The sequence below is a fragment of the Henckelia pumila genome, chromosome 1 (assembly GCF_033568475.1).
Source record: "Henckelia pumila isolate YLH828 chromosome 1, ASM3356847v2, whole genome shotgun sequence".
NCBI classification, from domain to species: Eukaryota; Viridiplantae; Streptophyta; class Magnoliopsida; order Lamiales; family Gesneriaceae; genus Henckelia; species Henckelia pumila.
Genome location: NC_133120.1, coordinates 78155098 through 78179353, shown reverse-complemented (window position 1 = coordinate 78179353; position 24256 = coordinate 78155098). Strand labels below are relative to the sequence as shown.

At 37.7% G+C, this 24256-nt stretch overlaps 4 protein-coding genes across 4 annotated transcripts; 1 reads left to right on the top strand and 3 right to left on the bottom strand.

Annotated features, from left to right (window-relative positions):
* The first annotated feature begins 8027 nt into the window (after positions 1–8027).
* LOC140878231 (thylakoidal processing peptidase 1, chloroplastic-like) lies at positions 8028–10998 on the top strand. Its single transcript, XM_073281837.1, has 6 exons — positions 8028–9067; positions 9740–9808; positions 9891–9959; positions 10035–10121; positions 10217–10284; positions 10565–10998. The coding sequence occupies exons 1-6, from the start codon at positions 8348–8350 to the stop codon at positions 10683–10685; spliced, it is 1134 nt and encodes a 377-aa protein (XP_073137938.1). The 5' UTR covers positions 8028–8347; the 3' UTR covers positions 10686–10998.
* A 403-nt stretch (positions 10999–11401) lies between these two features.
* LOC140878224 (protein NRT1/ PTR FAMILY 4.5-like) lies at positions 11402–14531 on the bottom strand. Its single transcript, XM_073281831.1, has 6 exons — positions 14499–14531; positions 14328–14409; positions 13590–13807; positions 13026–13472; positions 12775–12896; positions 11402–12671 (listed from the first exon to the last, which is right to left on the bottom strand). The coding sequence occupies exons 1-6, from the start codon at positions 14499–14501 to the stop codon at positions 11783–11785; spliced, it is 1761 nt and encodes a 586-aa protein (XP_073137932.1). The 5' UTR covers positions 14502–14531; the 3' UTR covers positions 11402–11782.
* A 2650-nt stretch (positions 14532–17181) lies between these two features.
* Positions 17182–20391, bottom strand: LOC140883393 (probable disease resistance protein At5g04720). Its single transcript, XM_073289842.1, is given in 6 exon segments — positions 17182–18202; positions 18275–18480; positions 18562–18917; positions 19006–19403; positions 19517–19692; positions 19694–20391. Coding segments are annotated over 6 exon segments (2475 nt in total). The 5' UTR covers positions 20194–20391; the 3' UTR covers positions 17182–17363.
* Positions 20392–23097: 2706 nt separating this feature from the next.
* Positions 23098–24014, bottom strand: LOC140876098 (transcription factor MYB73-like). The gene has a single exon (XM_073279956.1). The coding sequence runs from the start codon at positions 23926–23928 to the stop codon at positions 23269–23271; it is 660 nt and encodes a 219-aa protein (XP_073136057.1). The 5' UTR covers positions 23929–24014; the 3' UTR covers positions 23098–23268.
* Positions 24015–24256: the final 242 nt, after the last annotated feature.

Here is a 24256-nt window from a genome sequence, read left to right as displayed (position 1 = left end):
GAATTTGATATGAAGAGAAAACATGAACACTTACAGGGATAAAGATGATTGATCGGAAGTTGCAAGGAAGTTCCAAGCACACCTTTTTCCTCTCTTCTCTCGATTCCTTGGTCTTCCAGCTTAGATCTAGGGCATTCTAGGCGTCCCATTGGGAGAAATCCGGAAGTGGCGTAGCGATCCAGGCGTCGTAGCGAAGCTGTGGCCTAGTTTTGAGGCAAGTGACAACAACGGGCTAACGACGGACGCAGGTATAGCTTTTGATTCCTAAAAATATTTAGGAGTATTCAATAGCTTAGTTAAGGCTTTTAGAGCATTTTAATGATATTAGTATCATTTGGCTTTGTAGTACGGATTATAGGCATGGACTTAGAGCTGGTAGAACATGTGCCTAGTATTTGAAGTACGAAAGTACTGTTCGAGATATCCTGACTGAGTATGCATGTATTATGTGACTGCATGATTTATATGCCATGATTTTATGCTGCATACATTTGCATCTTGAGCTATCTCTTTTAAGATGTCTGTTAGTAGGGTTTTACCCTATCCTGTTAGTGGATGGACTTTCATCGATTTGGGTCCCGCATATCCACTGGTATTTCGGTATGTGAGCCACCTCATGAAGCGACGGCACATCGTGCTATATACCAGGGACCGATCTGTCTTTGTTATCTGATTCTTGACCTCTAGTCAGTAGACGGTACACTCGCATTCATGTATACTCATACTCTCGTGCTGAGCATTTTATGCTCACGTCTCGTACTATGTGTTTCTGGACACCCTATTCTATGGGGCAAGTTTGCGATTAGATGAGGCGGGTGGATCCAAGAGGGGCTAGCCAGTGGTTGGCCAGCTGGAACTTCGTCTAGATTTTTATTCTGTTGTATTGAGTTGATACAACTTTCGATTTGGTTGTATAACTATTTGGATATTTGCATATTCCTTTCCTTGGGGATTGTATTAATGTTTATTGTTTTCGCAGCTTATTTCTGGTTTACTGTTTGATTAAATTAATTGCATGCCTAAGTTCTGTTTAGTAGGTGATCTCGGTAAGGGTCACTATATTTATGATATCAGAGCATGCATAGTATTCTTGGGATTTAGATTCTACATAAGATAACCGTGAGGTAATTTTTGTAGATGGCAGATCGAGATGATCAGAGTAGCCATATGGCAGTATTTGTGGACGTTGGGGTGATGCCGATCGGGAGCGTCGTCGAGAACGCCATCATCGTCGCCATGATGATCATCGTTTCATTGTGCGCCGATTCTTACAGATGGGTCCTAAGCCCTTGGTTGGAGGCGATTCTCCGGAGGATGCGGAGAACTGGCTAGATTGTATGGAGACAAATTTTCAGACGTTTCACTGTACTGAGGATCAGAAGATGGAGACTCTTGGTTATCTTCTGGATGGGCGAGCCTAGAAGTGGTGGAGATTCACTTCTACACCCTTTGTTGCGGCGAGAGGAGTTGCCACTTGGGCTGAGTTCCGCACAGCTTTTCAGAAGCTGTATTTTCCTCCTGCACTACGTCAGATGAAGGCGGGTGAGCTACTGAGTTTACGTTAGGGAGCCATGTCTATTGAGGAGTATCAGCAGAAGTTCTTTGATCTATTGTCCTATTGCCCCGAGATCGCTGATAGTTCCGAGATGAAGTACAATCTATTCCTTCAGGGTCTTAACCCGGAGATTCATGACCGTGTGGCGGTCGGTGATGATATGACCTACGAGGGATTGGTGGGTCGTTGTCACCAGGTGGAGGATAGCATTCGGCGTAACAGGTCTTTTTCTCAGTCTAGGCCTGCGAGTTCTTTGGGTCCCCATGCTCAGTCTTTCAAGAAGTCCGAATCTACTTCTTGTTCCTTTGGTTTCGCTGGTGTTGTTTGTTTTGGGAAGAAGGAGAAGCGCGACCATTGCGGGAAGAACCATTCGACCAACAGATGCCGTAAAGCTTCTGGAGCTTGTTTTCGTTGTGGAGAGGTTGGTCATCTCCGGAGGTATTGTTCACTATCTAGGGGAGGCGGTTCTGGTTCTGGTTCGGGATCGGGTTCTTAGGCCACCGTTCAGCAGAGGTCGTAGGGACAGTCTGCTGGGAGTTCTCACTTGAAGCTGCGAGCTTCTAGCCAGGTGTTTGCCTTGAGGCACGATCAGGCAGTGGAGGAGAATGAGAAGGTCATAGCATGTACATTTCTTTTATATGGTATACCTGCTCTTGTACTTATTGACACGGGTGCATCTCATTCCTTCATTTCTGCACGTTTTGTTAAGAGACATAAGTTACCATGCATTGCACTAGACGTAGTAGTTTCAGTTTCTACTCCGACGGGCCAATCTGCTTTGGCTAAGCGTCTAGTGATGGGTTGCCCTTTAGAATTCGAAGGAAACATTCTGATAGCGAATCTCATGGTTCTTTCGATGGATGAATTTGATTGTATTCTGGGGATAGACATGTTGACTACCTATCGAGTTTCAGTGAAATGCTATCAGAGATTAGTACGCTTTCATCCGGATATGAGTGATAGCTGATTTTTCTATGGTGAGGGAGCGAGACCCCCGATGCCCTTGGTATCAGCTTTGAGAGCATGTCGAGCTCTAGAGTCTAGCGGGAAAGGTTACCTCATCTATGCAATTGATTTGTCCGATGAGAGCGTTGGGATAGAGAGTGTTTCTGTTGTGGATGAATTCCCAAATGTATTTCCAGATGAGATTCCGAGTTTTCCTCTTGCTAGGAAAGTCGAGTTTGGCATAGAGTTGATGCCGGGTACTTTGCCTATTTCTCGAGCACCGTATCGTCTGGCTCCGTCAGAGATGCGATAGTTGAAGAATCAGTTACAGGATCTTTTGGACAAGGGGTACATTCGTCCTAGTGTATCTCATTGGGGAGCTCCTGTTCTTTTTATGAAGAAAAAGGATAGGTTTATGCGATTGTGCATTGACTACCGACAACTGAATCGGGTTACTGTGAAGAACAAGTATTCTTTGCCTCGTATTAATGACTTGTTTGATCAGCTGCAGGATAGTTTGGTTTACTCCAAGATCGACTTGAGATCTGGGTATCATCATATGAGAGTTCGAGATTAGGACATAGCCAAGACTGCATCCGTACTCGCTATGGACATTACGAGTTTCTAGTGATGCCATTTGGATTGACTAACGCGCCAGCTATATTTATGGATCTGATGAACCGTGTCTTTAGAGAGTATTTGGACAAGTTTGTCGTGGTCCTCATTGACGACATTCTGGTGTATTCGCGTAATACGAACGAGCATGTTTCTGACTTGCGGTTGGTACTGCAGACTCTTCGGGATGAGCAGTTGTACGCCAAACTGAGCAAGTGTGAGTTCTGGATGGATCGAGTGGTCTTTCTTGGCCACATTATATCAAGGGAGGGAATTTCTGTCGATCCGAGCAAGATTTAGGTTGTGCTTAATTGGTCGCGTCCGACGACGGTTGCTGAGATCCGTAGTTTTCTGGGTCTATCATGATATTATCGTCGCTTCATTTTGAACTTCTCTCAGCTAGCCTGACCGTTGATGAAGCTTACCCGCAAGGGTGTTGATTTCGAGTGGTCCTCAGAGTGTGAGAAGAATTTTTGTGAGCTTCAACGACGGTTGACTTCTGCACTGGTGTTAGCATTACCGTCAAGATTTGGAGGGTATGTGGTTTACACCGATGCTTCTTTTCAGGGGTTAGGTTGTGTCCTGACTCAAAATGGGCATGTGATCACATACGCTTCTAGCCATGTCTCTGAGGATGCTCACAGCACCAGCCACGATCCATAGTCGTGGCCATTATCTGAGAATGTCGGAGGGAGCTCCCTCCATTCCAAGATCCTATTTTGTTCCTATATTGTAATTTCAAATATGACATTTAAACCAATGCTCTATATATATATATATATATATATATATATATATATGTAACATTTTCTTTATTTTTTCTAGGAGGTTAAGGCATTTTGAGACTAAATTTAGTGTTTAACATGAATTCTTAGTCTTTTTAGGTGTATATGAATTAAATTATCAGATTTCAACATAGATTTTGTAATTTCTAGGCTTGATAAAATGATTATAGTAAAAAATGAGCAAAACGTGGATTTAAGTAAATAAACCATATCTTTATGACACTCAGTTTCTCACACCAAACACATTCTTAACGTTAAGATTATTAGTTCATGTGATCTCCTCATATTTAATTGAAAACTCTAACATCACATGTACATTGATGATCGAAATATTAAAATTTCATCCATCGTAATTTAACCGGGATGTAACATTAAAAAAAGTCAAATTTTAATTAACTACATAGTTCAATTCTCGTGTCCTAAATTTTCATGATGTCACACATAATATATGTAAAGATGAATTGAAATGCATACACCATCAACTAACATTTACTAGTCTAAGGATTTGGCGAGTTGGTGTGAACATATTCCATATGGACTACAATTGTAGCTCGAAATTTTCGGGTCATATGCATCTCAACTTGATGACTAGTTGATTAGTAATCTAGTCAACTTCTTTGAGATACTAGCACGAGACCCAATATATAAGCACTAATATATCGATTATACGTTAAATGAGTCTAATCGAGCTATATATAATTGCAGTGATATTTTTAATATAAAAAATAATATTTTATTCAACCCAATATATGTTACAAAATATATTTTTGACTTAAAAAAATAATAATTTTAATTCAAATCAGCATATATTATACAATATTTTTTCACAGCCTAACTAACAAAAGTTGATATTTTGACTTTCACTACAATAAAAAAATGCTTTTAATGACACTTAAAAATGTCATCATATACTACTTATCTTGATACTTTTGATATAGTGACATTAAGTTAAAATGTCCTTTATAGTAATGTCGTCTAAAACATTGTGACATTTTTTAGTGTCACTATAACATAAAAACAATTACACCACTAATGTCACGAATAATTGTTATAATGACAAAAGAAGTGTACCATAAGATTTGTAGTAAAAACCAATATTTTAAAGATAAAAAATTAATAATGAAAAATTAAAAATAATAATGATACTTTTGCAGTCAAAAACAATATTTTAAAGATAAAATAATAATAATTTCATAAGTCAAGTCGAATTAGAGATAGTACCACAAATTTGAAACATGAAACAATGCTATGAAAGTTTTGCGTATTAATTAATTTCGAGTGATATGACGGAAATATATATACATGCATGTAATATGTAGTAACCCAGATTCTATTTTAAGATAATAATATGTTAAACATGATTAAAGATTGGTGATTAACCAATTCCGGGGTTTAATCGAACTTCAGAATCAAGAATTGGATTTTCATTTTTTTTGAGCCAGTTCGGATGGTCCGAAGAGAACTTCGGATGACCCGAACTCAGCAACTCGGGGGCTCCGAAGATGGCTTGTTGACTTCGGAGTTAAGGCAAGTTCGAACGATCCGAACTAAGGATCGGACGGCCCGAACTCTCTCATGCCATGCAAGCATGATTACTCAGCCATGGATTTTGACAAGTGTCGGACGAAGAAAAGTTCGGACGATCCGAACCTGAGTTCGGAGGCTCCGAACCCAACGTGGCTTGCACGCATGCATTAAGCTGGAACGTACGATCCGAACCCCAGTTCGGAGGGCCCGAACTCGACCAGAAATTTTCCTATAAATAGGACTCATTCGATTTCAATTTGAATTACAATTTCCGAGTTTCCTTCTGCAGTTATATAGTGTGAGTTATACATTTGAGGGCCCTATCTGTTATAATCGAGGTTCTGGAATAACCAAGGTGTGGTTATAGTCATCCGGGACCAGCGACTCCAAAGGGCTATCTACGAACGAAGGTATGGTCCGGAAATCTATTTAAGTTTTGGGAGTACTTATTAGCTTAGTTAAGGCTTATAGAACTTGTGTAGTGATACGGTGAACTTTTGAATATAGGCTTGGAACCTAGGATCTATTATACTTGAACTAGCCTAGAAGTACGTATACATTGACTGAAATTGCCAGCGAGTATATATGTTTATATGTTGCATTTATTTGGCATTATTATATGGCATGATATATGATTTACCGTTTTCCATATTCATATGTCATGTGCATATACACGTTGAGCCTATACCTTGATATACATGATTATAGAGCCGCTCAGCTCTATACTCGATAGTCTGTCACTGAGAGTACCACGACGACGGGGACATATATGTCTGACTACTCTGGTGTACTAGACGAGTGTGGTTGCACCCAGAGGTTGATCCGTGCGGTGGCAACACTCATGTGGCGCCGGTACTGAGCATGACTTTTTAGATGACCTTTTACCAGTCATCATGTTGCATGCATTATATACATATGTTTACTCATGTTTATGTACTGGGCGTTAGCGCTCACGTCCTAGTTGTTATCTTGGACACCCTATTTCACGGGGTAGGTCGCAGGATGGACGAAGCTGGTAGTTCAAGGCAGGACTAGGGAGCAAAAGCCTTGAGGAGTTAATTATACAGCAGGATTCGATATAGCTGTATAATGTTTACTTTTAAGTTTTTCGATATGGTTATATAACTACAGTATTAAGCCTGAATATATTTTATTAAGCTGATATGTAATTTATGGATTATGTTTTCGCACGTTTTACTCTGTTAAGTATTTTATTGTATTAAGTTTAATGCATACTATTAGTTGCCAGTTAGTAGGTGATTTCATGAAAGGTCACTACATAATATGTGCGTTTCATATTAATTTGGGTGCAGTTAGTTTAATCTCGAGTCCTCGACGATAGACAACATAATATTTTCAAGTAATATTCATTAATAAATAATTGAATTTAATTGTTAGTCTGATGACCTCATAAATATGACTATCTGATTTGCGCGTAGAATACGTGTTTAAATATATGTTCTAATCATAATGTAACAAATGATAATAAATATAAAATTATTGAAAGCTTATTTTAATTGATTGTCGTTTAAAATCATTATATATATGAAAAATATTTAAAAAAATTTCTAGTAAAAACACGTTATTTGAAAAATATAATTATTTTAAGCCAATAATTAGTTAGTACACATTGTTCATGTTTGTTACCGGTTTTTCGATCCTATCGCCCATTAGTAGAGTGTAAGATCGTGATTGACCTAATTTCATGTGGACGTCCACATGAAAAAGATGTTTGGCCATCACACAACTAGAGTGGGATAATACCCTCTGATATTGTTTGGTTTGATGTATTATTAATCTATGTATAACTTATCTCAATCAATTTCGCCTTATTTTCGTTATATTATTTTTCTATTTATTAATTATTAATTTTATATCAATTAAATCAAATAAATTATAATATATCTATCAAATCAAATAATATATTAACTTCCTTTGTTACCAATATATACTACCATTCTAGCCAATGACCTCTTGGTCAAATGACATCACCTCTCCAAATTTGAAAGATGGCCCGGGTTCTATGCCTACTAAGTACTAACCCCCACCCCTTTGTCAAAAAAAAAATATATATACTACCATTCTTGTACACGTATTGCTTGGATATTTCATTTTTTTTAAATTTATTATTTAGATTATGATTGTTACTAAACAAATAATAGTACAATTATTACAAATTTGTTTTAGTTTATATGGACAGTGCTGTATGAAGTTGTAAACAAATAAGTTAAAATTATATTAAATATAAGTATAATTATCGTTATTAATTTTTTTAAATCAAATATCTATTATTTTTACCCCTTTAATTACATACATCTTTCACGATGTTTGCAATAATAATTACAAAAAATCCAAATAAATTTTGAAAATTATATATACTGCCAATCAAGGTGTGGCGAGTGTAAGATCGACACAAATTCCGGGAATGTTCTATGTAGTTTCTAAACTTAATTGGGACTGTCTATAATTATTGTAAATCTGAGGGAGATATTGCAATTAATATTTTTTTTTAAAAAATATTATAATAAATTTTGATAGGCCAGTAGGACCCACCGATTGACTCACACTATTTAATATAAAAATAATTCCATTAGGTGTTTTGAAATCTTCACATGATCACATCCTTCAATTTCATTTCCATCTGCAGCCATCCAACGACGGTCCTCCCCTTCGCCGCCGCCGCCCCGCCGCGATCAAGGGTTTGCTTTTCCTTAATTTGCCCTTCTCGCGGCTGTCGCTTCCGATTAACCTGCTGATCTAAAGCCCCCTTTCAATTCCCCCTTTCTTCCTCCGATTAATCACTGATCTCCTTTATCACGATGTCTTGGCTTGCCTTGTAGCGCTCTTGATCGTCACACAACCGGTCGCGGACCCAGAAATTTTCCTTTACTTCTTACTCAGCTTATTACGATTTGTACTTATGGCTGTACGGTTTACCGTGACCTACTCAGGCTACGTCGCCTCGAGTATGGTCACCTCCGCCTCCTCCAAATGTGCTGGATCTCGATTCCTTCACGAATGTGCCAGTCGATCGAGAATCTTCCACTACCCGCCGTGTCAGAGTCGCGACTCTGATTTCGGCCGCCCCATTTCGAACTCTAGCCCTATCAATCCGATGGCTTCGATGTTCTCGACGCTGACTGGGGAAATTCTTGGTGGAAAATCTCAATCTCCGTTGGTATCTGGGCTTATTTCTTTGATGAAGCAGTCAACGGGGGCTTCCTCCAACGTTAGTGTGTTGGGGATTTCGCCTCTTAAAGCTTCGTCAGTCATCCCGTTCTTTCAGGGTTCGAAATGGCTGCCCTGTAATGAGCACTCGAGCACAGATGTGGATAAAGGAGGAACCCCCTGTAGCGGCGACGACAGCAGCAAAGCAAATACATGTTCGGAAGCCTTAGCCATGGCTAAGGATAGTAGTTCTCGTAGCGTTAAGGCTCCTTCTCAGAGAACGGGAAGATGTAGCAATAGTTGGCTGTTGAAATTGATGAATCTTTGCTTCAGCTCTGAAGATGCTAAGGCGGCCTTTACGGCTTTCAGCGTTAGCATTTTGTTTAAATCGAGTTTGGCCGAGCCTAGGTCGATTCCCTCAGCGTCTATGTACCCAACCCTTGATGTGGGTGACCGGATTTTAGCTGAAAAGGTATACCTCAAGCTAGGCATCTTATTTTGAATTATCATATCATTTCTATGACGTTATTTGTTAACTGTTCAAGCATATGTTTAGCTTTTTTTGTTGCTCACGGTCGTGATCATCAGTGGTTGATGTGGGTATTGCGAACGTTTAGTGTATAAAAATTGATTTATATGCAAAGATGATAGAAAAACGTCTTTGTTCCCCTAGAGTGTCTTTTGCATATGCAGAGAACTGGAATGTGGTCCTCTGAGTCACTCAGAATAAAGAATTACTGATGGTGTTCTTTTTTATGATATTGGATTACGGACATATTGTGTAGATCATGATCACTGATGGACTATCTTTCTATAGTTTTAACTTATTGTCTCTGAAAAAAATTTTGTTTGATGTTCCGAGACGCTATTAAAATGACCCATTATGTTTTATCTGTGTCTAATATGTTTCTGAACTCAATAGCAGATACATCATTTTTAGTTCGAAATGAAACTCAAAATCATACTACAAGTTTGGATTGATTGGTGCATAGTTATTTCTACAGATGGTTATTTACTTGTTTGGATGTTCTATGTATTATAATTTGTAGACCATTTCATGTAGTTTTGTTGAGCTTCATGGCTTAATATCATGTTGTCTATGAACTAACTGTTTTGGTTCTTGTTGTTTTGATTTCCCTTGCAGGTTTCTTATATTTTCAAGGATCCCGAAGTGTCAGATATTGTAATTTTCAAGGCTCCATCAATACTTCAGGTTTCTTTTGTTTTTGTCAATAGCCTCATTGGCTCGCTGTAACCTTGTTATATGTGACTTAGTATGTGTGTTGACTTTGCAGGAATTTGGTTTTAGTTCATCAGATGTGTTCATTAAAAGAGTTGTAGCGAAAGCTGGTGACTCTGTAGAGGTAAGTATTTTCTTAATCAATGTTTTTTGCCTTCTCTTTTCTATCAAGCAGTCTAATTTATACACCTCTTAACAGATTCATGGTGGGAAATTGTTGATCAATGATATTGTTCAAGATGAGGATTTCATCTCAGAACCATTTGAGTATGAAATGGATCCAGTGGTAATGACTTGCACTTGCTGTTTTATCTTAGTTCTTTTATCATGGTCATTCTTCTATCATTATTGGGAGAAGCTTATTATTTTTCTTCTTTGTAGATTGTACCTGAAGGCTGCGTGTTCGTGTTGGGGGACAACCGTAATAATAGCTTCGACTCTCATAACTGGTATTCACTTAACTTTTGTGAAATTAATTATTGCGATATAGACTCAATGCTTCAGACTGAAATGTATTATCTACATTCCGTTGACCTATTTTTTCCTCTCATCCTTCGCAAAGTGTCCCTCTATTTTATGGTTGTGTCCAGTGCAGTGCTCAATTCTGTTATTTTCATAAAAATGCATGGAGAATGATAGAAATTAAATGAATGTATTTTCAACGACCGGCTGAATTTTTTTAACCTCTCCAAGGGACTAAAGATTGAAGAGTCATTTCCCTCTTTTCAGGGGTCCTCTGCCAATCAAGAACATAGTTGGTAGATCCGTATTCCGGTACTGGCCCCCTTCAAAAGTATCGGCCACACTGTATGATGTGTCCCAGCAGAGAAGTGGAGTTGCATTTTCTTGATGCTCTTACCTCCTTGCCTCCACCGAAGTGGTTTTAGATAAATTCTTTTATCGAATATTTATACTTGGGAACCCCTCCAAGCTTAGTCGGTTGCGCGTCTGCTTGCAGCCATATGGTTCTTGGGGGGGTCGGTGTGGCGTGTGCTTATTTGTTTAACCTTCTACTCGAATGTACTAAATCGCTTATTGGTGATGGACATCTCATCTTTCACCATAAAAGGTATAGCCTTGTTGTGGCTGGTTCTGAACTGTGTACAACAATGTCCCATTTTCATTGAGAGGATTTGAAGTTTAAGGATCCAAGTCCAGGATAACTTCGTCTCTTGTTATAACCCTTTTCCGAGTGTTTCCCTTGTTTTCTTCAAGATCTTCTATTGAGTTCGTGGCAGTAAAAGGGAAATTCAGTTCATTGCGCAGTACAAGGGAAATACTATGGTATAAAATCTAATGGTCAAAAAATAATTTGGAAATGTGGGGTCTATAACAATATATGAACTTTCTATAAAAATATATGAACTTCATATAACCAAATTTAAATTGAAACATTGTATATAATAAGAGGGTATGACCTTAATGCAAACATTTAATCAACTGCGTTCTTATATTTAATTTATATACTAGCGTTTTTCGCATGAGATGTGTTTATAGGCGTAAATTTTTTATGTTGAGTAATTTTTATGTTATTTTTAGAAATAACTGAATTAAAATTTTATTTTAAATTAAAAGTTTAAGAGTGGTTGACTATTTAATCTAAATCTAAAGTTTTAAAAATATAGATAAAAAATATGATTGAATATAAAACTATAAATTATTTCCAAAAACCAAAGAACATAAAACTATAAATAGAGATAATACTAAGATTAAAAAAATTACAAATAAATCTCGAAGGTCAAAAAGTAAAATGGACATTAATGTAAATTTATTTTGTATTGCATCAACTTAATTAAAAGTTAGTTAATATATGGCGTAAATTTTTAATTATTAAATAGTATTAGAATGTTATCAAACAAGCCAACATCATATAATAGAATATCACCAACATCATCACACTAGAGTAGAGTTTACAAATACTTAAAAATGAGTGAAGTGTGAAAGTATTCATGGTGTACTATCTTTCCCAACGCTAACATCAATACTCTCCTCAATATGATCCCAATTACAACTCTTCTCCTCTTGCACCTTCTTGTACTTATACCAACAAGCACACACCATGTACATCCCAAAATTCAACACACTCACCCCACCAAGCACCCAGTAGAAGTACTCCAACCTATCCCTATTCAAGTTGTTGCTCCCAAGCCACCCTTTGCTCACCTTGTTCACCACACTCACCACCACCGTGCTCGTAAAATACCCGAACCCCAACGAGCACCACGAGATAGCCGTGCCTAAGGACTTCATCCCCGACGAGCTCTCCGCGTAGAAGAAGTCCAACATCCCCGCCAACGTGAACATATCCGCCATGCCGAATATGGCATACTGTATCCCTAGCCAGAAGACACTTATTGGTAAAGGGCCGGGGGAGTCCACCATGCCATGCTCCATGGCTACTTTCTTCCTGCGTGTTTCTATTACTCCACTCACTGCCATTGATATGGCTGATAGTACAAGCCCGACACCGACCCTTTGGAGCTGCGTGATTCCGGTAGGGATTCCGGTGAGCTTTCGTGCTAGGGGGACGAATACCTTGTCGTAAACGGGGAGAAGGATGAACATGAAGAGGAGCGGGATTACTGGGACTGAGGGTCCTGGAACTTCGAAGTTTCCGATTTTTCGGTTCATTGTGGTGCTTTGTTGGATGGAGAATGTCTGTAGTTGAGCCAAACAGGTGTTCATGAAGACCGTGGTGAGGATTATTGGTAGCATTCGGACAAGGATTTTTGTTTCTTCGATTTGTGTGACAGTACAGAGTTTCCAAGATCCTGAAACAGCTGAGGCTTGTACTGGTCCATCTTCTGGTGTTATAATTGCTGCATGATCTAAACATCTGTAAACATATGGTTTATTTTATTTTGTTAGAGTAGAGAGATGGATATATAGATGATTCAATTTCAAGATTTTGAATTTGTGTTACTCGAAACAAGACTGACTTGAATTGATCAGTTCTTTGGAGAGTCTGATTTTGTACGGCTTCTTTATCATGAACTTCATGCAACATTCCAGCCATATCTGGCACAGGAAGTCTCCATTTTCTGATGGCTGCTACAAGTACCTACACAGCACGTTAATGAAAATATTCAGCCCTTGTATCTGAAGATTAGGATACCAGCAAATTTCACGTACAATGCTTGTTAAAAATGTAGTCTTGGCATCCAAAATACATCAATTTGCCGGTGTATACCTGTAGAATTCGGACTAAAGGGCTTCCTTTCGGCAGGTAATGTCGATAAACAGAGAGCCCCATGCTAAGAAACAGAAGTCCCATGCTCACAGCTACAGCACAAACACCAAAAGCCCAATCCCATCCTAGATTTGAACTGACCCACACGACAAACGTGACACCGAGCATCGCTCCGAGAGTGAGGGAAAACATGTACCAGTTGAAGAAACTCGAAAGGGAAGTAGCCTCCCTCGAATCTTGTTCATCGAATTGATCTGCTCCGAGTGAAGGCAGAGCTGCTTTGATCCCACCTGTCCCTAGTGCTACAAGATAAAGACCGGCGAATAGAATAGCCTCTTGACTTCTCGTCGGGGATTCGCAATGACTTTTTGCACTAAAGGCTACATCTTTGCAGGGAAAAGGTCTTAGCTGCTTGAAATGTGCTTGTACTGCTAGAAGAACAAAACCCTGAAAAATTGCCACAATATGGTTTCTGAGTGCTATGTGTATTTGAAAAAGTGACTTTATGAAAAACATAAAATAATATTTAGGAAATGAATGATTAAGAGCTCAACTTTCACATACCATTATTTCTAAGCAACCAAAGATGAGACAAGTCTTGAACCTTGACAAGTAAGTATCTGAGATAAATCCTCCAAACAATGGAAGCAAAAATGCAGTCCCCATGAAATTAGTGAGTGTGGTTGCTGACTTTGTCAAGCTGAAGTTCATGTACCCATAAAAGTATGTGAATAGGCTGACACCATTTGAAATGAATGCCATTGTCTCCAATGCTGCCATTGCTGCATAAAATCAACACACCCAAATTACCACATTTGTTAAAAAGCAAAATAGTATAATACATATCGAGGACTGCTAGACTTAGAAACTCAGTCGAGTAAGGCGTATGTAGCTCGTGGCATGGTCTTTTGAGCTTATCAGTCAATAAACACATTAGTAGTGATCAAACCAAACACAACTAGCTAAAGGGCTCCCAAGCCATGAATCGGCATATACTTTCTTGTTGAGTTAATTCGACATTATAACAACAAATGAGTATGGAATATGGCTGGTATATATGAACATTGTGTTAGTGTATGCTAGAAATATTATCATATATTCTTCATATTTAACTTAAAATGTATCGAATGGCCGCAATGGTTCCATTGCAGTGCCAACCGCGAAGCTTGTAATGAGTTGCAACTGTGGCTAATGCCAACTGTTATGCTGTAGGCTCCTAAACTCATAATAATATATATATATCACATAAACTATATTTTGCTTAATTAATTGAAGCACATGCATAGTACTGTTTGGCTATACCGAAAACAAATATGGTAGCTCTACTTCCACCCTTGCTTGGCTGCTGCTTAGGCTGAAGCTTGACATTTTTATCGAAAATGCCCTGGAAAATTTGACAGATTTTTTTTTAAAAAAAGAGATGTGAAACTTGAAAATGTGATGACTTGGCTTTTCAAAGCAACCGGTGCTTACCATTTTCAGGGGTTTTCTATTAAATCTGCAATCTTCAATTAGTATTGGCAGATTAATGAAGATTGTGACATAATTTGGAGTGGCTTATATAGAGTTTAGGTCAATGTTAGAGCCTCAAAGAAACTGACAACCAATGAACAAGGAGGAATCTAATCCACCATGAGAGAATAATAATGTGTTGTCAACGAGAGGGTGAAAGGTTCTTTTTAATTTGTTGGATTAATTGATAAAATAATTACTACAAAATTCAAGATTGATGTGCATCCTTAATTAGGCCGTTTAAATACAAATATGGATTATTCATGATGAGGTAAGAATTCAGACAAATGTTTTTCTTTGATATTATTGTTTGATTGTGAAATGGTTCCCATTCTTAAAGATGCCATTAGAATGTCAACTCGTGCAAATTAATCATGCTTGGTTGTTTATTTCTGTTGGTATATTGATTTATGTCCCACATAGGTTGGCTAAATAACCTGGACCTCTTTATATGAACAAGGGCAAACCTCGCCTCTTGAGCTAGCTTTTGAGGTGAGTTAGGTCCAAGTTTTATTTCTAACATGGTGGTGTATTGATTTATGTCCCACATAGGTTGGCTAAATAACCTGGATCTCTTTATATGAACAAGGGCAAACCTCACCTCTTGAGCTAGCTTTTGAGATGAGTTAGGTCCAAGTTTTATTTCTAACATGGTATCAGAGCCCGGGTTCATCGTTATGTGTTGGACGGCCCATAGTTGGCCTCACCCGTCCCATAATTGGGCCACCCATTTAATTTGATCTCCACGTTCCAGTCAATTCATTCCTAGACGTGCGAGGGGTGTGTTGGCATGTTTAGTTTGTCCCACATCGGTTGGATGAATTGCCTGGGAGTTTAATATATAGGCTTGGACAAACCTCCCCTCTTGAGCTAGCTTTTGAGGTGAGTTAGGTCCAAGTTTAATTTCTAACATGGTATCAGAGCCAGTTCCCGTTATGTGTTGGACGGCCCATAGATGGTCTCACCCGTCCCATAGTTGGCCATCCCACATCGGTTGAATGAATTGCCTGGGAGTTTAATATATAGGCTTGGACAAACCTCCCCTCTTGAGCTAGCTTTTGAGGTGAGTTAGGTCTAAGTTTAATTTTTAACATGGTATCAAAAGCCAGGTTCATGTATGTGTTGGACGGCCCATAGTTGGCCTCACCCGTCCCATAGTTGGCCACCCATTTAATATATCCACGCTCCAGTCGTTTCATAGCGTTTCATTCCTGGGCGTGAGAGAGGTGTGTTGGTGTATTGATTTATGTCCCACATAGGTTGGCTAAATAACCTGGACCTCTTTATATGAACAAGGGCAAACCTCACCTCTTGAGCTAGCTTTTGAGGTGAGTTAAGTTCAAGTTTCATTTCTAACAATTTCAAGAGCAATAATCATCTTTACTATCGATCCCGTCTGATTGTTTATATAACTTAGTTACCGAAAACATCATCGATATATGAAAAATTTTTGGCCCTAAAACTCAATTTGACAAGTTAGAAAACGAAAACCCAAAATAAGATAATTTCAATGACAGAATCGAACGTTTTGAGAGCAAATACTTGGATATATAGTTGGACAATGTGTTATTAATTAATTCATATCTTGATCAACAAAATGCAATCTTCAGAACCCTAATATCTTTATAATAAGCACTCTTGTATTTCCATAATTTCTCCAAATTAATTATGCAATAATGACAAGTGCACAGAGGCAATTTTCATATTTGTTACTCAAAATTATTAGTAAGTTTCATGACTAAAACCTGAAACTTCAAAAGACACATGATTCCAATTATTAATAATCTACATTAACTTCGTTCAAAAAAATAAATAATAATCTACATTAACTTATAACATAGCCGGGTATCTACATTAATTAAGAAATATATAATCATATTTTTGGGAGAGGCATACTTGTGTAGAATGATGTAATGCATGGTAGGTGTGTTTCTTCATCCATTTTCACAACATTATTTTTTTGGATTCAACCGGGAAAGACGGGCCAGGTGACTATATATTATATTATATTAAATTTTGATCCTATATAAAAAATAAAAAAAATATTTGTAACTTTCTTGTCTAGCAAGACCAATGATATCCGTGTGATGAGCATCTTTAATTTACTCAGAAAAGGATTCTATTTTGCCTTTTGGTTTTGATATGTATTGTCCCTTTCCCAAAAAAAAAATAAAATAAAAATTATTGTACCATTTGAAGTTAAGGAACATGTTTTGTGTCAAAAAGAAGCTTACAAATTGAGTTATAAATTTGATTTAAAATTATAAAATTATCTTTACACTTTATTTGAAAAAAAAAGTTTCAAAAATGTATTTAGGATATTTTTATAATTTCAAATGCTTCTTGTAACTTATGTGTAAGCTTCATTGTACATGTAACATGATCCTAAAGTTGATTACTCGAATCATTGCCACTCACAAAATTAATTCTTAAATTTATGCATGCTTTAAAATACGTGGGAAAAAAAGTTAAGCTATATGTTTGAACAAGGAATTATGAATCGTTTTTTTTTTAAAAAAATTATAAATGTTTTAAAAGTTTTTTTAAGAATAACGTTTTTGGAACTATTCTAATAAATATTTTATAATTTAAAAATAATATGTTTTGATTTTCATCTATGTCATCAATTTTAAAAACATAAAAATAAAATAAAATCACGTCACGTTTATTCTTTAAAAACTATAATCGGAAAACACTTTTTTAAGATTACGCTAAAGTCGGCCACTATTGACCGATCCGCGCAAGGCAGAATATCAGTGCATTGAAACACAAGCGCCACGGTTCGAAAGTTTGGCCTCGTAAACAGTCTGTAGCCAAACTAAATGGTTACTCCATGAGCCAGTCCAGAGTAAAACACTCTTCAGGGACAAGAACACTTAGGCCCAATACAATATTCTCCATTTCTTTCCACTGCCAAGAAACATTTTCATCACATATAACACGGCGTAGACACTGCAATCCCGCCAACGACGTCGGTAAATTCTTCATCTTTGGACACCCGCTCATATCAATCTTCTCCATACTTGTACAACCACCCATTCCCACAGGGAGCCCTTCCATGTTCACACATTGGGAAATATCGAGATATTTCAAAGAAACCAAGTTTCCGGCTCCTGAAGGAAGCCTCCTCAAATTAGGACAAGCATGGAGTCTCAAAATCTGTAGGAGCTTTAGTCCACCCAAATCAAATGGAAGTTCTTGAAGACTGTCACAATTGGTGATACTTAGGCTCTTGAGTGTGTGCATTCTACATATGCTCGAGGGTAACTGGAGCAAGTTGATGCAGTGATCCATTGTGAGTTCTGAAAGATTTGGGAAGAGATGAGGGAGCTCAACTGCAGAACGATCAAAGGCGTTGCTTACGTCGCATAGAATCAGTGAAATCTTTTTCAAGTTTTTGAGGGGTACGGTGGTGTCGGGCAACAGAGGGTCCGAGACCAATATCCTTTCAATCCACAGGCTTCTCAGGTTAGTTAAGCTGCTAAAAACTGATGTATTGTGAAGAATTGCTGTTGATGTGCTGTAGTTTATCAGTATAAGTGCCCTGAGTCTGGGCATGTTTTCAAGAAATGGTGGTAAGAAGTACTCATTTGATGAAAAATTTAGTACCAGCACTTCAGCTTTTGGACACTGGATCCTTAACCAGTCCATCTCTCTCATTTCACCTACAACCAACGTTCAGTATAAGTACCTTTTTATTCCTTTTAAATATGTTTGATGCTTGAACGTTACAATACCTGTATGTGCTGAAATAACACAAGCATCGAACGGCTCATCGACGTTTCTCTCCCATTCTTTAGGGAGGCCTGCTTCCCTTCTTGGCATAAGCAGCCTTCTTCTTTTGTTTACGCAATCAAGATTGCTTAAATGTATAGCTAGATCCCTCAAAACATCATGCTGATAGACTGAAATCTCGTAGTAACTGCTATACTTATCTCCAGCCCTACAAAAAACACATAAAAAACACATTCACAAAACAACTTAAAGACCACAAAAATTTGTATTCAATTTTGAGGAGCATAACCTTGAATCTTTCACAAGGGTCAAGAGATTTTTGTAAGAAAGCTCAACTAAAATGGCAAAAGCGTCGTCTTCCTCAATATCATGTAGTTCCACCCACATATTAACAAGAATGTCGAGGGGAATTTTCTTGTCTTCTGGAAAAGCACCCAAATCAAGGAAACACTCCCTCTCCTTCTCTGGAAGATAATCAATACTTATTTTCATCCGCTGGAGTAGTTGAACTTCGTGGGATTCGCAAAAAGGTTGGCTTCGTGATAACCGGTTCCTCGCACTAATCCAAAACATCTCGGATTGACCATTCAGCGAAGCTCCAACCACCTTAAGTGCCAATGGAAGCCCTTTACATTCATCCACAATCTATAGAAATTCGATGATTTGGTTATCATAGAACGGCTAACAAAGAAACAAAAACACGTACATTTTCATTCAATTGTTCTTCCGTTACCTGCTTAACTAATTGTTTATCAGCACCAAGAGGTATGGAAGTTTCCCCAAAAGCGGAGTGACAAAACAAGGAAAGAGCATCATTTTCACTCAACAACTCTAATTCGTAGGAACACTGGACAATCGATGGAGGGAATCTGAAACGCGAAACGACAAGGAATTTGCAACCAGGACTCTTGATGATCAGTTGTTCGAGAACCGATTGGGACCAAACATCATCAAGAACTATGAGTGATTGCTCAGGATTTTCAACTTCAAGCTGTAGTTTTGCTTGGGGGAGCATTTCACCGCAGCCCATAATGTTGAATCCTGATATCAGACAGCATATATTTCTTCTCAATTCCTCCACATTTGGAGATTGAGATACAGTTAGGAAAAAGACCCTGTTGTTGAAATAACCTGGAAGATGCAGAATCAGAATCAATAATAATGTTTCTTCTCTCTTATCAAATCTAAATCCTTTTTTCCCTGATCCCACATCAAATAAGATAAATTAAGATAAAAGGGCTTACTCCTGATTTGATCATCTCTGCAAATTTCTCTGGCGAGGGTAGTTTTGCCGCTGCCACCGATTCCATGAATTCCCACTACTCTGAAACACTCATTTCCCACCAGCAGCATATCTTTCAGTTTTCGCTTTCCCAGCTCCAATCCCGAGCCACAAGTATTGACAAAATTACATTCCCACCACCTCCTCCTCCTCCACCCTTCTCACGGCGGCGCCCAACCACCCGCCGTCCCGATCCACCCCAATCTTGATGGCATCCAGCTGCCTCCCCAGACGATCAAATCCCACATCCAACCCCACCCTCACATGATGAACGTCCGCTAGCACGTGCAAAGGCACGAGCCCCTCCATGAATCTCGAAACGGTTTTCTCGAACTTCTCCATCTTTCTCGACAGGTGAAATTGCTGGTACACGTTCCAACGGGAAGATTTGAGGACCTTTGTGGCTAACTGATGGCCGTTCGATAGAATCTGGGAGAAGTTGTAAAGATGGCGCTGACGGTGCTGAGGGAGCTCGACTCCGGAGAACTTGGTTTCCTGGATGATGGGAAGGAGTTCTTCGATGTAGTCTATGAGCCGCAGAGCGCTGGAGCGGCAGCTGGCGCATTTCCGGGATATGGACATGAGTTGTTTGAGGAGTTCGGTAACGATTTCTCCGGCGAATAAGTCTGTAAAAGCCATAGCCACGGCGGAGAAGAAGGTGCGCCACCGCAGTACGTGCAGCTGAATGAAGCTAATAGTTTACATGCCACCATTAAACATGAACCAAATGGCCACACTTGTTTTGCAGAGGGCAAATTAGTCATTGAATAATTATTTAAACATAATTTTTTTTTAAAAATATTCCAAATTAGCAATCACTGTCGAATCCAGGAGGCATGGGAGTGATGAATCCACTATTCCACACACGTTTTTCTTTGTCAAGTGCCAACACCAAAAGTAAAAAAAAAAAAATGCTAAAAATACAACAAATATCGTGTACAATGATATTTATAACAATTATATCCTGATATTTGTTATTTTATCGCGATATTTTGTATTTAATTTATCGTGAGATTTTGATATATTTAATTTTTGCATTGTGTTGTAAGATTTGTTGTACAAAATTGGTTGTACATGTAGCATTGCTCAAGTTACTATCATTTTATAACAATACATCTTCCGTGAGTCGGTCTAACGGTCAATTTTATGATATAAATATTATATTTGAGTCATTCGTAAAATATTAATTTTTATGTTAAAAATATTAATTTTTTTATTATAAATATGAATAAAGTTGATCCGTCTCACAAAAAATTTACTTTTATTTATTTGTAAGCATGATATTAGTATATAGTTAAATTAATTATTAAAGTTTAATAAAACCGATGGGGTGAGATAAGCTCAAATCTAATAATAATCACAAAAATTCAAGAATTCTTCCATGATACTCACTTGTCTTTGCACGAGTTTTGTAAAACATGAAGGATGGAACGAGAAATCGATTCGTTAAGATTGTCTTCAAACAAGCGATGCGCATGAATTAGAAATCGATTACTTTTGTAAAATAAATAAATATAAAAAAAAATTAGTTGTGATTTGGTGATAAATAATTAACTTGATTATAATAATTATTTTTTTTGAAACAACGTGATTATAATTATTTATGAGTCAAGATTAGGAGTCGTCGAGGAATGCATTGATAGCAACACAAGTGGAGCCACCGTAGTGGACACGGCGTCTGGGATTCATTCTAGGTGACTCTCTTCTCGTTGACGGGTTAAATTACTATTCTACCCTTCACTCAAAAATAATAATAAATAAATAAAATTATATCATGGAGCTTCACAATGTATTTAATTTGTATCCATTAGGCAGTATCCGCACACATTTTGTTCAGGGTCCAGTAGAAGTATTTGGGCCTAGGTCTGCTTTATAATTTATCATATATTATCCAAATCGTCTTAAGCTATTTTCGATTTCCAGCAAATTTAGGCCCATATTTCAAAGTCCAAGTAAGGCTAGGAGGGTTATTCTTCTAAGCTCTGATGAACGACGATGATTATTATTATTATTAGTTATTACTATTATTATTATTATTATTATTATTATTATTATTATTATTATTATTATTATTAATAATATCTATGGAATATATCAGGCTCCCCAAGAAATATGTCATATTTTTGTACAAAATTACTGTGGAAAGAGTCGTGTAGAATATGAATTATTAATTGTGTAAATTGAGGAGGAAATGGAGGGGGAACTTTATTCAGTCCCCACCGACACCACTCATATTGACTAAAGAGTACTCAACTTCAGATAGCTCTTGTTTCCCTTATTTTTTTATTTTTTGACGTGAAAACTCGTAGTCGCAATTTTCGGTGCGCATTGGGTAAACTTGGTAAACTTTCGAACTAACACAATAGCTTGCAAACTACTCTGGTCAGGAATTCACCTACTCCACCAATTTGGACACCCCTTAGAGGCTCTCGTTTCCCTTATTCCAATTATATTCCACGGTCATTTGTTCCTATTCGATCATGATTAGAGTCGTTCGGATTTTAGGATCGACTCAATCCATCGTAAAAATAAAATAAAAAAATTTGTCTTTTTTTTAAAAATAAATTAAATTTAATAAGTAAAAAATCGATTTCACTTTCTATCCACAATCTTCATTAATTATTAAAAAATAAATGTCATTTATCATCAATTAATTTCTCTATTTACTTCATATATTGATTTAGTTTTAAATATTTTCATTTGTTTTTTTTTTTTTAGAAAATGAAGATAGTCGCTTTTACAAAGTACTTATTTTTTCGATGTATTGATCCGCCGCCTACCTCACAACTTGGGACGGCTTAAGTTGGATTGAGGCTTTCCTAAACGTGGCACGCCGTATTTTGCTAGCTCTAGTCATTGTCGAGGATCATACAAATAGCTTAGCAAATTTGTACAATCAGTTTTCATGCTTTCCATTTTCCCTATTCTAATTTTAATGTTGGGTCTAGATTAATTATGTCATTTTGTGTGTTTTTTTTCGATTGATTTTTAGTCATATTTAGATAGTGTTTGAAAAAACTTCTAAGAAATATTTTTTTAAAATAAAATTTCACAAAAAATTCAAAATTTAGTCATATTTAGATAATGTCTTTTACACGTCTTTCTTATATTTTCTATCTCTTGAAATTTTCATACTTTTTCTATGAAATCCTATACTGACTTGAGCGTTGGAGTGACTTCGCCTTCGGACGAGTCATCTCACCTTTTTTTTATTTGATACACCGAAATATTTTGGGATCATTCGACTTAATTTATGGAAGAAATTGATTCGTTGATACCGATTCGAGATTATGTATTGGATGAGAAATTTTTGAACACATCGTAATCTTTAACAATGTAAAGGATGAAAAGTTACTCAAATGTTTTCTTAATTTTTTTTTTTTTAGATTTCAACCAAAATAAATATTAAATGACTGTTAAATTTCCTTACCCAAAAACAAAATGGTTGTTAAATTTGTTTGGACCAAATCTTGGAATGAAATCCAAAATTTCTCTGAATATTATAAATATCGATCACCTCACCTCCTCTCCTCTTTATCTGAAAGTTAACCAATTATTTTTAAAAATAAAATATTTGAAGTAATAATTAATAAATTTACCCAATCATCTATAAATATAACGTACATTGTTAACTTCACCGGCGATGTGTAAAACGGTGGAACTCTTAAATTAATTAACTAACTATTATATAATGATCATGATTTAACAAAGTAATTAGAAACGAAAACCCATTCCAGAGCTCTCAGCTGGAAACGACGACGTTACGTACTGCCTCACCTCCCTCGCTATCACATCCCTCATCCCATCCCAGAACTCCGGCGGCATGCTTGTCTCCGGCATCCCGCTCATCCCCGGCGGCGCCAACGTCAACGCCGTCATGGGATCAAAATGATCGCCGCTCCCGCAGCTGACATTTTTCTGATCAGCATTTCTCCATCCCGCGACGGCGCCGCCCTGTTCCTGTATCTGCAGTTGCTGATGGTATCTCCTTCTGAGAGTGGAATTCCAGTGGTTTTTAACAGCATTATCCGTTCGTCCGGGGAGCATCCTGGCGATGGTGGCCCAGCGGTTCCCGTACTTGGCGTGAGCGGCTAAGATGATTTCGTCCTCCGCCGGGGAGAAGGGGCTGTGCTGGACGTTTGGGCTGAGCTGGTTGCACCAGCGGAGGCGGCAAGACTTGCCGGAGCGACCCTTGATGTATTTACTAATGAGAGACCAGTTTCGAGGTCCGTGGCGGTCGACCAATCCGGTGAGGATCCTGTCTTCTTCGGCACTCCAGGGGCCTTTGATCCTGTCGTTGGTAGAGGGAGTAGAATCGGAGCACGAATCGGAGGAAGAAGAACTGGTTGGCGAACACCTGTTAAACATGTCCATTTTGTAAAATCACAAGCTAGTGTGTCTGTGTGTGAATACAGAGTGAGTGGATATGATTATATATAGAGACGAAATAGTTTTTTTTTGTTTTTTTTGGTTTTTGGTTTTTCGTTGGTTTGGTTCTTGGAAAGTGCCTTGTGTATGGTTGGTGGGGTATATATTGGAGTATTTCTAACTATTCTTTACATGTGCTTTAAAGAGTTAGATTATCTCAATATGTTAAGCGAGAAATTTTTTATTCGACGTCACCCATGAAAAATTATTTGTCATGAGCATTACTTGAGATTGTGGAGGAAACCTATAGCGATCCTACCCGAATTCACTACCT